The sequence below is a fragment of the Raphanus sativus genome, chromosome 2, assembly GCF_000801105.2.
Source record: "Raphanus sativus cultivar WK10039 chromosome 2, ASM80110v3, whole genome shotgun sequence".
Classification (NCBI taxonomy): Eukaryota; Viridiplantae; Streptophyta; class Magnoliopsida; order Brassicales; family Brassicaceae; genus Raphanus; species Raphanus sativus.
In genome coordinates, this window is record NC_079512.1 from 5,424,628 (window position 1) to 5,437,885 (window position 13,258).

The 13,258-nt window shown below is 37.6% G+C and overlaps 3 protein-coding genes across 5 annotated transcripts; 1 reads left to right on the forward strand and 2 right to left on the reverse strand.

Moving 5' to 3' along the window:
* Window positions 1-689: 689 nt before the first annotated feature.
* LOC108843501 (PH, RCC1 and FYVE domains-containing protein 1) lies at window positions 690-5,433 on the reverse strand. Of its 2 annotated transcripts, XM_018616712.2 has the most exons (9): window positions 4,772-5,431; window positions 4,483-4,569; window positions 4,286-4,375; window positions 4,045-4,125; window positions 3,800-3,964; window positions 1,659-3,716; window positions 1,438-1,584; window positions 1,079-1,368; window positions 690-993 (listed from the first exon to the last, which is right to left on the reverse strand). In XM_018616712.2, the coding sequence occupies exons 1-9, from the start codon at window positions 4,793-4,795 to the stop codon at window positions 903-905; spliced, it is 3,033 nt and encodes a 1,010-aa protein (XP_018472214.2). In that variant the 5' UTR covers window positions 4,796-5,431; the 3' UTR covers window positions 690-902. The 2 variants fall into 2 exon arrangements, with proteins under 2 accessions (XP_018472214.2, XP_056851729.1); XM_056995749.1 differs by having other exon boundaries at window positions 1,079-1,584; window positions 4,772-5,433.
* Window positions 5,434-5,991: 558 nt separating this feature from the next.
* On the reverse strand, window positions 5,992-7,635 carry LOC108827734 (HVA22-like protein c). Of its 2 annotated transcripts, none has more exons than XM_056995757.1 (5): window positions 7,481-7,635; window positions 7,194-7,220; window positions 6,757-6,879; window positions 6,420-6,678; window positions 5,992-6,351 (listed from the first exon to the last, which is right to left on the reverse strand). In XM_056995757.1, exons 1-5 carry the CDS (start codon window positions 7,546-7,548, stop codon window positions 6,349-6,351), a joined length of 480 nt encoding a protein of 159 aa, XP_056851737.1. In that variant the 5' UTR covers window positions 7,549-7,635; the 3' UTR covers window positions 5,992-6,348. The 2 variants fall into 2 exon arrangements, with proteins under 2 accessions (XP_056851737.1, XP_056851735.1); XM_056995755.1 differs by having other exon boundaries at window positions 5,992-6,329; window positions 7,481-7,632.
* Window positions 7,636-8,312: 677 nt separating this feature from the next.
* On the forward strand, window positions 8,313-10,806 carry LOC130500806 (uncharacterized). Its single transcript, XM_056995762.1, has 2 exons — window positions 8,313-8,762; window positions 9,966-10,806. The coding sequence occupies exon 2, from the start codon at window positions 9,966-9,968 to the stop codon at window positions 10,641-10,643; it is 678 nt and encodes a 225-aa protein (XP_056851742.1). The 5' UTR covers window positions 8,313-8,762; the 3' UTR covers window positions 10,644-10,806.
* Window positions 10,807-13,258: the final 2,452 nt, after the last annotated feature.

A 13,258-nucleotide genomic window follows, 5' to 3' on the forward strand; every position in this document is an offset into this window, starting at 1 on the left:
GGTATCAGAGCGAACCATTCTCTAACAACCTCTTATCGTTTTTCGCCGGATCTTTTTGGATTCTCGCCAGAACATTTTAACTCATAACTAGCCTTTCCACGTCACGTAACCTCCTCTGCCTGATCACACCCTCCCTTCACGTGATCCAACATTTGTCCCTCTGATCTTATTCCTTAGTCTTTCTTTTTTTTGGTAATCATCATTCCTTAGTAATCTACACTAATTCTCTCTAAACAAAAGTTGAAGAGACCAAAATTGGTATCAACCAAGACAATGAAACTTGCGTTTTTGGTTTTATAACGGTTAAAAACTATAGAAGAAAATTATATCTCCTTTCAACTTTGGGATTGAAAAAATATTTATCTGCAAATTTGTATTCTGCCGTAAACAGTTTTCGATCCGAAAAATTAATGGCATATTCTTTTTGACAAACAAAAATTAATAACATACTTTACAAAAGAAATACAATTAATGATTTACTCTTTTGTCTACAAACCAATTTTTTCTTTTTATTTTGGCAAAAAACAATCTAAAGCCAAACCAAATTTCCCATTTGAATAATTGGTGATTATGATTATTGTCGGTTAACAGAGATCATCAGGTTTCTTCAGTGTTGTTGTGATTAATCCATTCTTGGTGATTATGATTATTGTAGAACGGTTTCTTTACTTAAACGTATTCAACAGATATGTTCCTCGTTTAAATGCTCGTATTCCTTGTGAACCACGCAATACTCAGAAAAATACAAATGAAATGTAATTTTCCATCATACTTTTTTTTTCTATTGATAGCAGAAAACATGCTGGCTTTAACTCTCAAAACATATGTTTCTCTATTTATTCTACATGTTGCTATCTTTTCTTTGTCTTTGTCTCTCTCTCTTTCTTAAGACAGATGAGATACTAGGAAATTAGAATGTTGTGTCGCTCGCAAGCTTTACCTCCATTTTCACCCCACCACTTCTCTGCCTGTTCTTCAGTAAATTGTTTCCGGCTGCACAAGAAACATCAACGTTACATGTAAAACATGATGAACGAGTTACACGTAAAATGAGATAAAACATTCATGATTCATGTACCTGAACCGGACACGCTTAAGTTCATTACCACCACCAGGTAAAGACGACAATGTCAAATATACTCCAGGTTCGTCTTGCACAACTCTCTCTGCCTTCTCATTCTGTCTTCTATGTCCATTAACCAAACTCTTACTTGTTAAGTTGTTTTCTGATTGACTATCATGAGGGACCATACTTCTTATATGTGTCTGGGAACTAGTTTGACTTTCTGATGTTGTCTCTTTCTCTGTGTGTCTTAAGTTAGTGCTAGTATCATCCTTATGAGGTAATCTTCCAGACATTTCCTTCAACTGTAAAACCATTGTTAACATTATGCGAAAATTCAATATAAGAAAACATAAGAAGTAAGATGAACGTACCTGAGTGGTTAGAGATCTAATAACCTCTTTTGCTGATCTGTTTTCCTCTGCTTCATCTGCTGCCATTGCAGTGACCACTTTCAACTGTCTTTTAGTTTTCTCAAGCTCCTCTTCAAGTTCTTGTGTTTTGGAAGTAAGTTGTTCAACCTTCATTGTTCAGTAGATATTAGCTGCATACTTGCTCTGATGTGATATAAAATATGGTTAGAAAGAAGAAGTACCTGTTCCTTTAGACCCACCATTTCTTGACCAAAACTGTCTTTTATTTGCCTACCTTCATCTACTTCATAAGATGGGCGTGGACTAGTTGACTTTACTGAAACTGGAGACGCTGTGTGAGAGCTCGCACGTGAACCAGGAACTTTAACTATCATACTTTTGGAGATTCTAGGCCAAGCTATTGAACCTCTTAAATTTGGCGCCATAGCTGGCTGTAAACTACCCACCGAGAAGACATTATGGTTACTTACTTCCGGTTTCAACTCTCTTTTGTTGTGTTTTCCTTCACCATGTTGCACTAAAGAGTCAGCTGAGGCTATTCTAGAGTGTGGTGAGAGGAGTTTTTGAGTTCTTTCCGGAACATCTGTCGATTTTCGCATATTCAAAAGGTTTCTTGCAGGTGGAGTTGGTGGAGGAGGAGACAGTTCTCTAGACCTTTTCAGCTTGGTGAAACATCCATAACACACTCTATATGGTTTGTTCATATCAGGCGCAAGAGCAGCTCCCAGAGACTTTCTACTGCTGCATACTTTACAAAAGATGAGACCACAGTTGTAACAGTTGTGTCGTTTTCTTCTGAAGTTGAAAGGGTTACGGCAGCCAGCACAGAGAGAATGTTCAGAGCCAGGTACCCATTTGTTAAGACAAACCACAGCAGTGAAGTTAGATCCACATGTTATAGCCTTGACTTGTTTTTCTTTCAAGAACCCAACAAAAACAGGCTCTCTTTTGTTCTCAACGGTTCCATGTCCTAACTGTCCATTTAATCCTTTCCCCCAAGTGTATACCTCTGATTTAGATGTCAACACAGCCACATGATGAGAGCCACACGCAATCTCCTCTACACAAATCTCTGCTATGTCTCCTTCCACGCGTGAAGGGACCTTCTCCTTGGCCGTAGGGTTCCCCAGCTGGCCGTGAACCGGGCTACCCATTGTATACACATGTCCTTTGGATGTAAGAGAGACAGTGAGACTATGTCCACATGCAACTTGGCAGATGTTTTCATCTGTCAATGAGGTCACACACTCAGGGAGTAGCTTTGCCGTATTGTCACCATGACCAAGCTGTCCTTTCTCACCATCTCCCCATGTGAACAGTTGTCCGCAAGAAGAGTAGAGAAGCTCTGCATCAGATGCTTCATTTGTAACCTCCACCACTGCTGCTGTATGCCAAACACCACAAGCAACCTTCATTACTTTTACTTCACTTAAGCTTTCAACTAGGCGCGGAACACTAGAGCTTCTTCTGTCTCCATGACCTAAAGCACCAAAACATCCATCTCCAAATGTAAACAGCTGTCCTGACGATGCAACCACTGCTGTATGCCAAGGACCACAAGCAACATAAGCCACATGCATCCCTTGTAACACACCGGTCACTCTCTTGGGAGTCCAGCAGCTGGATTCACTCCCATGCCCAAGCAAATCTACATTCCTAGTTCCATCACCCCAACTGTAAAGATCACCAGACTGAGTGACAGCACATGTATGAAACTCTCCACACGCTAAAGATTTGAAATTCATTCCTCTGACGCTACTAATGAACTTTGGTTGGTGAGTATCTTTTTCTAAGCCGTGTCCTAGTTTCCCCCCTGTCCCCTCTCCCCAGCTGAAGATCTCTCCTTGTTTCGTAACTAAAACGGCATGACACCTACCACATGCTATGTTTTGAGCGTCGAGGACTATTGTGGACTCCAACGCTTTAGGTAAAAGTGCATCTTCTGTAGTGGAATGTAACGTCTTTCCAGTACCGCTTAGTACACCGTCACTTATAGCTTCACCCCAGAGGAAAACATCACCTAGAGCATCAAACTCTTCGTGAAACGAGCCGTGGCTAGAGGTACTGACAGCGCTAGATAGACTGAGCCTAGCCAGGTCACCGCCTGTGGAGAACCGTGAGCTTTCGACGTTCCCAGGAGAAATAGGGCAGTAGAGGTTGGAAGTATTGGCTTCTGTCTGATTGTTATTGGGTGGTGCAGTTATTGAGACAATGTCTAAAAAGACTTTTCCTAACCGGCTTGGTGTAGAAGCCTCACTAGAAGGCTGAGTAACTTGATCCTGTGGTAAAAAATGATGCAAAGTATTATTAAGGTGGTTGTTTCCAAACATTCCTAAAGAACATTGAATGTTGTGTTACTTACAAGGATTGATACGAAGGGAGACACTCTCCGTGCTTGAGGTGTTGGACATTCTGGTGAAGTGATCTCAGGTTTGATAGTGTTTTTCCATTTGGAGATTTTTACACGAGTAATCAGTGCCTTCAAACCTACGACCCACACTTCTGCTTCATCCTTGTCTTTACATATCTGCACAACAACATCATCAACAAGGTCATGGTCAAACAAATGCTATTTATTCATTAAGATTACATGAAAAATAAACTCACCAAATCCAAGGATCTGTCAGGACATATAAGTGAAAAGGACTGATACTCTTTCTCAGGGCGTGGATATCTCTTAAATGTAGCCTGAAACAAACTTTAGCCATTGAGTCTAGGATTGGGGTAAGAAGGAAAAAAAAAACTATATACATCTTATTGTGGTGATATAGTTGAAATGGAATAAAAGCTAGTTTTTATTAAAGGAAGTGTACTTGTTTACATGCATAACTGCATTGAGAAAACTAACCGTGCGTTGTCCAGGAACAATTCTGAGGACTTGACTCAGCTTAATCTGCTTCTCTTCTTTGCCAGAGTACCATACTAATGTTGACTCGTCCTAGGATAATTAATAGTTCACATGTAGTATAGTTTAAATAAAGAGCAAACAAGAAGAATACACAAGGAGTTGTTTCTCATATGTTATGGAGTCCAAGAAAATCTTACACTTGTGAGCTGGAATGGACAGAACTTAGGCTTCCCTCTACGACCGTATTTCAGCAAGTAGGAACCTTTCTTAAGTGACGTAATGGCCTGTCGGATTAGGTCGAAGAGAATCATTTTTCAATGGCTTATACAGAGGAACACAGGTTGATAGAAGAAAAGAAAAGAGAGCACATCCTAAGCATATATGAATAGAAGTAGTCCATATTCTAATCTTTGTTAAATCATTCAACAACAAAAGATTAAGGGGAAACAAGTCCTTGTAATAAAGCTCTAAGAATATATAGTTTACCTGTTCGACGTCTCTCTCAGCCATTGCAACGGAAAATAACTAGTTCCCTTTAGGAACATTCTCCAGCAAAATCGTTTAACATCACTCGAATCTCATTTGATTGCATGAAGACGAGTCCCTATCTAACCCATGCATGGTAGTTACCAAGAAGTAAGCTTCCGTCAAAAAAATTGAAATATTTTTCAAGAAAGGAATCCAAAACTCTCAAGTCCAAAATGTACATTAACCAGAATATCAAAATCCAACTCCTAGAGATATACGGATAATTGTACTCCACGTATTCTTCACCACACGTAAGAACCCTAGCTAGCTATATAAGCTTCTTCAAAAAATATGTTCCAATGCCAAGTCTATCTGATGAGGAAGCAAATCCTCCATAAGAATCTCGGATCAACGTCGTCAAAACGTGGGACGTAGAAAGGTGTAACGTCAAGGTTGAACGCCGGCGAAGAGGATGGAGGGAGAAATCGAGAGGCTCTTGGTGATTTGAGAATCTGCTCCTCTGGTTTGCTCTCGTATCAAAACCTTTTCTTTTTTCTTTTTCTTTTTTTTTGATTTTTTATTTTTTTCTATTCGATTTTATCTTTTTCATCTTTAGAGAGAAATAGAGGGGCATAGCCAACCTAACTGTAGCCTCCTCTCTCCTTTGGAAGCTTGAGCGAATGTATAACTAAAATTTTCCTTCTCGTTTGAATTTTTCATAAGCTTTTTACAATAATGCCATGTCAGAAAAGACAAAACTCGCATATTTAAAAGCCGGGCCCATTTTGACAAAAGCTCCCCATTCGTTAAAGATCGGACAAAGTTGGGCCCCACGAGATTGACTTTAAGTAATGGGACACTTTAGGGGTGAATTATTTTCTGTTCTTTTCATACAAGTAAACATAAAATGAGTAATTAGTTAGGGATCCTTTTGGGATTGGTTCAATTATTTAAAAATAATAATTGTAAATAAATAAATTAAGTTATATTTTTGTCAATAAATAAATTGAATTAAAATAATAATATTAAATGGTTGGGATAAATTATTTTACCAATTGAGATGCTATGACCTTTATATTTTGTAATGAGGACTGCTATACATAACATGATTTTTCTTTCTCATTGTTTTTTTTGTCACAGACACAAATGAAAAAAAAAACATTAAAACAATCCAGTCTCTCTAGTTTCAGGTTTTCTGTGTGTACCAGCCCATTGTTCAGATGATTTGGAAGGAGATATGAAGAACAAACCTTAAATCAAATAGAGGATACAAGACGTAGCCACACTTCACTGTTTTACTTGAATGGAAGATAATAAATTGCACTTCATATATAAAATGCAAACATGTCACTACTAAATAGGGATAATACTTATACATAAACCCGGCAATTATAAAAGCCATCTATAAGACAATAGTCACACATCTAGCTTACAACTGAATGTGGCCAAACAGATTGTCGATAACAGTGATCGATCACCCATAATAAACATGGTAAACTTAGTACCTATAGTCGTCATCAAAGGTCATGTAATCATTGCTTCCTCCTCCTCTCCTCCCTCTTTCATAACTATCCTTCTGCATCCCAAAACAACATTCACTAAACATTTGAACATAAACAACCAATCAATACACATGTTTAAAATATGTAAATGATTTTGAACTTACCTTGACGATCATTCTCTCAAATGCGTCAGTGCCGTGTTTTTCCATGTATTTCTCAGCAGCAGTGAGGATGTCATCGTCGTCACGTTTGGGATAGAAGTTCAATTTCTTTTGAGGAACATACCAAATATTGGTGGAAGCTCTTTGAGGATTCATGTAGAATGGCCTGATGAAATGTCTGTAGACATGTTCTGCTCCATTAAACTGTGGTAGCACAAGCCAGCATATCCCGATCAGCTTCAAGAACGGCCATATCGGAAACCTTTTGATTGATGTGACCGAACTAGCATTAAAATGGTGCTTACAAAATAAGAATATAAACGTAATAAATAAAACTCACCAATCAAGAAGTTTGGAGAAAATGAGTTCGAAGAGGGAGATGATTGCGTAGAGAACCCAGTAGGTGAGCCATTGCTCGTCTTCTGCTAATGATTTTGTCTCTATCGCTTTCACTGATGCATATCTGTTCATTTTGTTTGTCAACATAATTAAGCATATTCTAATTTAATTTATTTTGTTATAAAATAGATGAACACTACAAGAGTAAAATATGCCTAGTGCCTTGGATTCTAAGTGGGTTTGTGTGGATATACGTGCATCTGAGAAAAAAGTAATTCATATTTTTCAATCTTTATTGATAGAGTTTTAAAATTTCAAAGGTTTATTTTTTTATTTTTTTTTGCTTTTTTCCCCTAAGAATTTCCAATGTTCACATATATCTGAATGACAGATTAACAGAAACATACAATTAAATAGAGGGATAGAGATTTCACTTACAGAGGGTAGACGAGAGCAACCAATGGGCTGCAGAAGCAAAACACAAAGCAAGTTTCAACTTTCAAATAAAAATTATACACCCGAAACTAAACTTATAAATCAGTAAAATATCTAAAGAGGGTATCTCTTTCAACATAGAAATCAAGAAAGAACATAGACAATGTAGTTTAAACTCAGAAGATATAAAACTAAGGAAATAAGATAAGATCTAACTGATTAACAAGAAGAAGAAAACCATGATAAGGATCTATAAAAAAATATAAAAGAGAAGGGAAAGAGAGAAATACAGAGCAAGGACATCGAAGTTCTTGATGAGAACTTGAAGAACATTATCATCTCCAGAATTAGAAGGCATTGTTACTACCCTCCAGTTTTAACACTTCTATTTTTTTCTTCTATTTCTCTCTATGTTTAAAAAAAAACTAAAGTGGAGGCCAGGTCTTCTTACCTTGGAGGCTTGGACTATTATGACCTCTCCTTTCATTTTTTTTTACTTTGCAGATTAAAAATAAAATGATATTAAAGCATTTTTATCGCAAGGATCTATAAAACTATGAGATAGTAATTAAAATATAAAAATAAGAAAATGAGAGAGAATGAATATTGTTTTTCAAAAAGAGAAATAGAGAACATGTTTATACACTTTTTTATAGAAGTAAAAACACGTTTAGAAACTTTTCTGTCGTTTGTATTTTTATCATTGGTTCGATTAATTATTCAATTATATATTTTCAACAGTAATTAATACTTTCTGTTTAAGAAAAATACGCTATGATAGAAAAATTCTTAGATATTTAAACCAATGAGCTTACTCTTATGCAGCTTTAGTTACTTTTGAGTTCTGCTCGGTGGATTTAATACAAAAAATTATGATATTGTTTTTATCGTATTTGACCAAAAAGGTAACTAGTACTTTGTATCAGATATCTAAAAGACAGTTGAATGAGGAACGTGAGATATATGGTGAATCGTAGATGTAAATATTGAGCCCGAGTATTTTCTCAAAGAAGAAAATGTTATAAATATTGTAGTGATGTCCATATGGAAAGTCCTAGATATACTTGTTCTCCACTCCAAGTTAAGCTTTGTCTCCAAGCTATTGTATCCTATATAAGGAGATCATTATTCATGGAATAAGACACACAAATTCCTCTCTTCTCTTCTCTTCTCTTCTTTATTTACAACACGTTATCAGCACGAGACTCTAAACCCTAGCTAAAATCCAGCGACCACAAAAACCTTAATTTCAGCCGCAACTTTAAACCGTCATATCTCCCTAACCGTAAGGATCCAGACGGCGAGTAATATATCAAATTGAAGCTCTTGACGAGACGAATCCAGCGCCGCAGACCACGCATCAATCCGACTCCAGACGCGCCGTCACCTCCCAGTGCAAGCCGCGCCGTCAAAGATCATCCAAAACCCTAATAGCCGCCAACTCCTTATCTCTCTTAATTTCGATTTCTATTGTTCTTAGATCTCATACTAATCCAACTTTGAAACTTTCATTGTTGATTATTTAAGGTTTCTAAAAGAGGAACCAAGGAGAAAAGATCGGCAAAGATTAAGGTAAGATCTCAAGAACCCTAATCTTTACTTGTGGTTCAAGCAATTCGGGTTTCAAACTTCTCTTCATCTTAAATCCGATTTAAAAATTTTGCGATTTGATTTGGTTGATTTTAGTTCTGTTTATTTTAAAATCAAAACCCTAAACCCTTAATAGTTTTACATGACTTTAGTTTTGTATGGACAACAAGTGATACCCCTTTAAGGATGACACGCTATATGTCCAAACAAAATTTAAGGTCAATGTTTAACCTAATCCTAAAAACAGATTTGAATTTTAAACCCTAATCCTTAAAGTTTAAATCTGATTTTAAGAAACCCTAAATCCTAAAATATAAAGCATGTGATTACATGACTTTCGTTTTGTATGGACAACAAGTGATACCCCTTTAAGGATGACACGCTATATGTCCAAACAAAACATAAGGTTAATGTTTTCCACATCTTTTGGTCGATGATGCACACCATAGTGTGGCTAGACCATGATTTTCTTTTAAGTCAATGATGCATACCAATAGGTATGACTAGACCATATGAAGTAAAGGTCGATGATACGTACTCTTAAGTACGATTAGACCATAAAACAAAATCAATGGTCGATGATGTTCACCCTCAGGTGCAACTAGATTTTTCACCTATGATTCACGGTGATCATCCACGATGATCCGCGTTGATCTATGATCCATGATGATCCTCGATGATCCGCGATAATCTACGATGATCAGTGATCCAAGGTGATCCACGGTGATCCTCGATGATCCACGGTGATCCACAATCACCGGTGATGGATGATGCGCACCACAGTGCAGCTAAATCACGATCCGTTTTATTTGGTCGAGGATGTGTACCGAATGGTACTACTAGACCATTAAATCGCATGGGTCGATGTAGCATACCATATGGTATGGCTAAACCATGCACTCTTCCATCCCACTATTTTCAAGGGATTTATAAATCAAATAAGTTGATTAAGTGATGGATGAGTTATGAGAAAGTAAATTTCTAAAGAGAATGCAAACTGGCCGTATGGCCCTCTTATTTGTTTGCTGGCAATGTGATTTAATTGTGTAATAGCCGAATGGCATTGGTCACACAAGCCATATGGCTTTATTGTTTACATACTAGCCGAGTGCCTTTTATTTCTTGGATAGCCAATGGCATCAGAAAATTGTATGTACTAACACAAATCATTTTGATATGATTCAGATGTCGAGACTCCATCACTCGGATTACCCAGCCCTTGATCTCAATGGAGACAATTACCTTGATTGGGCGATGAACACTTCAGCCGATTTAAAGTCTAAAGGACTTGGGAAGTGTATCAAATACGGCAATGATACCCTTGCATATGAAAGGCGTAGAGCTGTTTTGATAATGAAAAAGCATCTCGTGAAGGATCTGTATGATGAGTGCAGTTACATCAACGATCCTTACGATCTCTGGTCGAGATTGAACACCATGTTCTTCGAGCCACTACTAGATGAGTCCATGAAAGAATGGAAGGCTCTGAGGTTCCAGGATTATGAATCCGTGGATGACTATCACTTTGATCTTATGAGAATCACCTATAGTCTTAAACTATGTGGTGTAGTGATAACAAACTATGACTTGTTAAGCAAGACTCGTGACACGATCCATTCAAAGGAAGTGTTGTTATCACAGAAGGCTAAAGGTTTCACAACCTATTACGACCTTCTCTCATACCTTTCAGCTCTTGAGGAAAAGAAGCAGAAAAGGAAAGTCAACCTCGACAAACTCGACTATGTTATGGAGATAAGTGCCGAGTATCAATGTGAGATGATATACGGTGATGCTGAAGAAGCTAAGAAAAGAAAATTCGGGTGGACTCATATAGATGATGAGATTGGTTTATTCATTGAATAGAGAACCAAATGTGAGCCACGTCCAAGATGTTATTATGGACTGGCCGGCTATTGTTTAAGCCTTTTGACATTCTGATTTCATACTTATGATTTGGTGTTTTCTTTTAAATATAATTTGTCATTCAAATTTCATAGCATTAATAAAAGTTTTTCTTTTATCTTGATTGATTTGCTTGAAAAATATTTTTGATTGACAAATGAGAATGAAAACTCGAGAAGAGTATGTCTAGACCACCACGCCTAAGGCATGGCCTTAAGAGGCACGAAATTTATCACCTAAGACCCATTGAGAGAGACCCAAAATCCCCACTGGCCGTGGACAAGGATACCACAATAACCGTGGTTGTAGATCCAATCATGGTCGAGGAGGGAGTAAAGGTCGAAATGGCATTACAAGCCACATCAAAATGGTTTCAATAATAAACCAATGGGCAGAGCAAAGCAAAAGGAAATGTTTCTTTTAGCTTATGAAAATCGCCAAAGGCATACATATAAAAGAGGTCGAGACTACATTCTCCCTACTGATCTAATACTATGCTAAGGATCGGTGTGATAAGGCATAAAAGCCTAGGTAACCAGTAAGGTTCACCAACGAATTTATACACTTTATGGCATGACCGGATTAGCCATCCTGGTCTGAACTTGATTAATAAGGCACAAAGAGTTATCCCATAAGATCTCACGTTGTGAAACATGTACACAAGGGAAACTCAGTAGGCTTCATTGTTCCAAGCAACACGAAAGTATAATCTGATCATGAGGATAGTGAGAACAAAACCCGTGATCATGACCAGACCACAAATTCGTGTATCATGGTCTAAAACCATGCTGACCGTCCAAGCATTACGTTTAAGTGAGGACAAACAAACGTACTTTATAGCATGTTCATGAGGGGGAGAATAAACACTCCGTGTGGTCCATGACCATACTATAAAACCCGAACATGATAAGCATGGCTGAAGGCCATAAGGCATTATAGCTTGGCCGTAAAAGGCATAACCTATAAGGTTGAGACTTCAAAAGTCTATAAGCTTGGGTACACCACAAGAATACATGTATGAAAGATAAGTTACATCAGGCCATATAAAGTGAGCATAGATATTCCCGTCTAAAGATGATAAAGGGTCATAATCCAGATATAGACCATCCTAAGAGTCTATGAATAAACCACCACATACCTATGTGCCATCTAGGATGGAATACCTCATCTAAGGATGAGATGAAAATCGGGAATATATGTTGGATAAGAGAACATGATCTTTCTCCCACGAATTCAGTGAGACCATGAGCCAAACAAAGGTGATCATATTGTGGCCAAGGTACACGGATTACATACAAGATGAATCCGACTATCCAACATCATGGAGAAAGCTATAAGCTGGTAAATAGAAAGTGAAAGTGGAATGGTTTTAACCATCCAAGTCTTGGCAAAGATCCTCGGACCAGATATATATGTACTGGACGTCCATAAACAAAGAAAGAATGATAGCCAGACAGACCCGAAAGAATGACTAAGTCATACCAGCTTAGCACCACTATATAAATGTCCTAGTAGAGACATAATCAAGTTGCTGTAGAAGTCTATACAAGATAGACAAGTATGTTCCATATATAAGGAACCTCGGATAGAAAGAGATAAGGTGCTCATAATGATAGATCCGGGTTCATGAAAGAGAAACCATACTAGACAATGAGATAAGACCGGCCGGTCCTAAGGTACAGGTATCATACAATGTAGCCTTGCAAACTACAAAGTATTCAATGATCCTGATAATAATAAAATCTCAATCGATTGTATCATGTCTAGAACGCGATAGAACGCGATGGAACATTATATAAAGTGTCGACACATACACACACTCATAAGTGATAAAGAGAAAGCACTTGAGCATAAGAGATATGCGAGGATCACTAACCCACGTAAGAGTACTCATAGAATGAGACGTGGAGTTAAACCCAAAGAATGTATGAGATGGGCGTATTGGCCAAATACATAAGTGAGACGCCATCTAACCAGTGAACAGATGAGTCTTGTGAGGAAAAGAAAATCGTGAGCAGTAGAACATGAAAGTACAAACAAGTGGTCGTACATGTTGCTACATAAAGCATTCAATGGAATGGCTTGATCACACAAGGATACTCACAGGGACTAAGGAACAAGGAAATAAATTCCTAATGTGGTGAATGCTACTACCCAATATCGAAATCTGGACATCTAAGAAAGATGTAGTAGACATTGGATATCTCACTGGATATAAAGGTAATATAAGATACCTTGAAAGATGAGAAAGAAGTTCTCATAGAACAACATCGTTCCTGCGTTGTTCATGGACTGAAATGCAGCTGCATACACACGATATGATAAGACTAAGTGATGCTTAGTAGAAAGTTCTATAAGAACGTTTCAAATCAGTCCATATAGTAGTCAATATATTCCTTGTGTTTATACTTAAAGAAAGGATGATTAAGATGATTGATTCTTGGAAAGGCTATGAAGAGACTACGATGATCTATAGTAGAGATCATTAGCCGTATATAAAGGTTGGAATCTATGATCCAACATACCAAGAATAGATTGATCAAATGGTCTGAGAATCCATCAGATTCACGACCAAA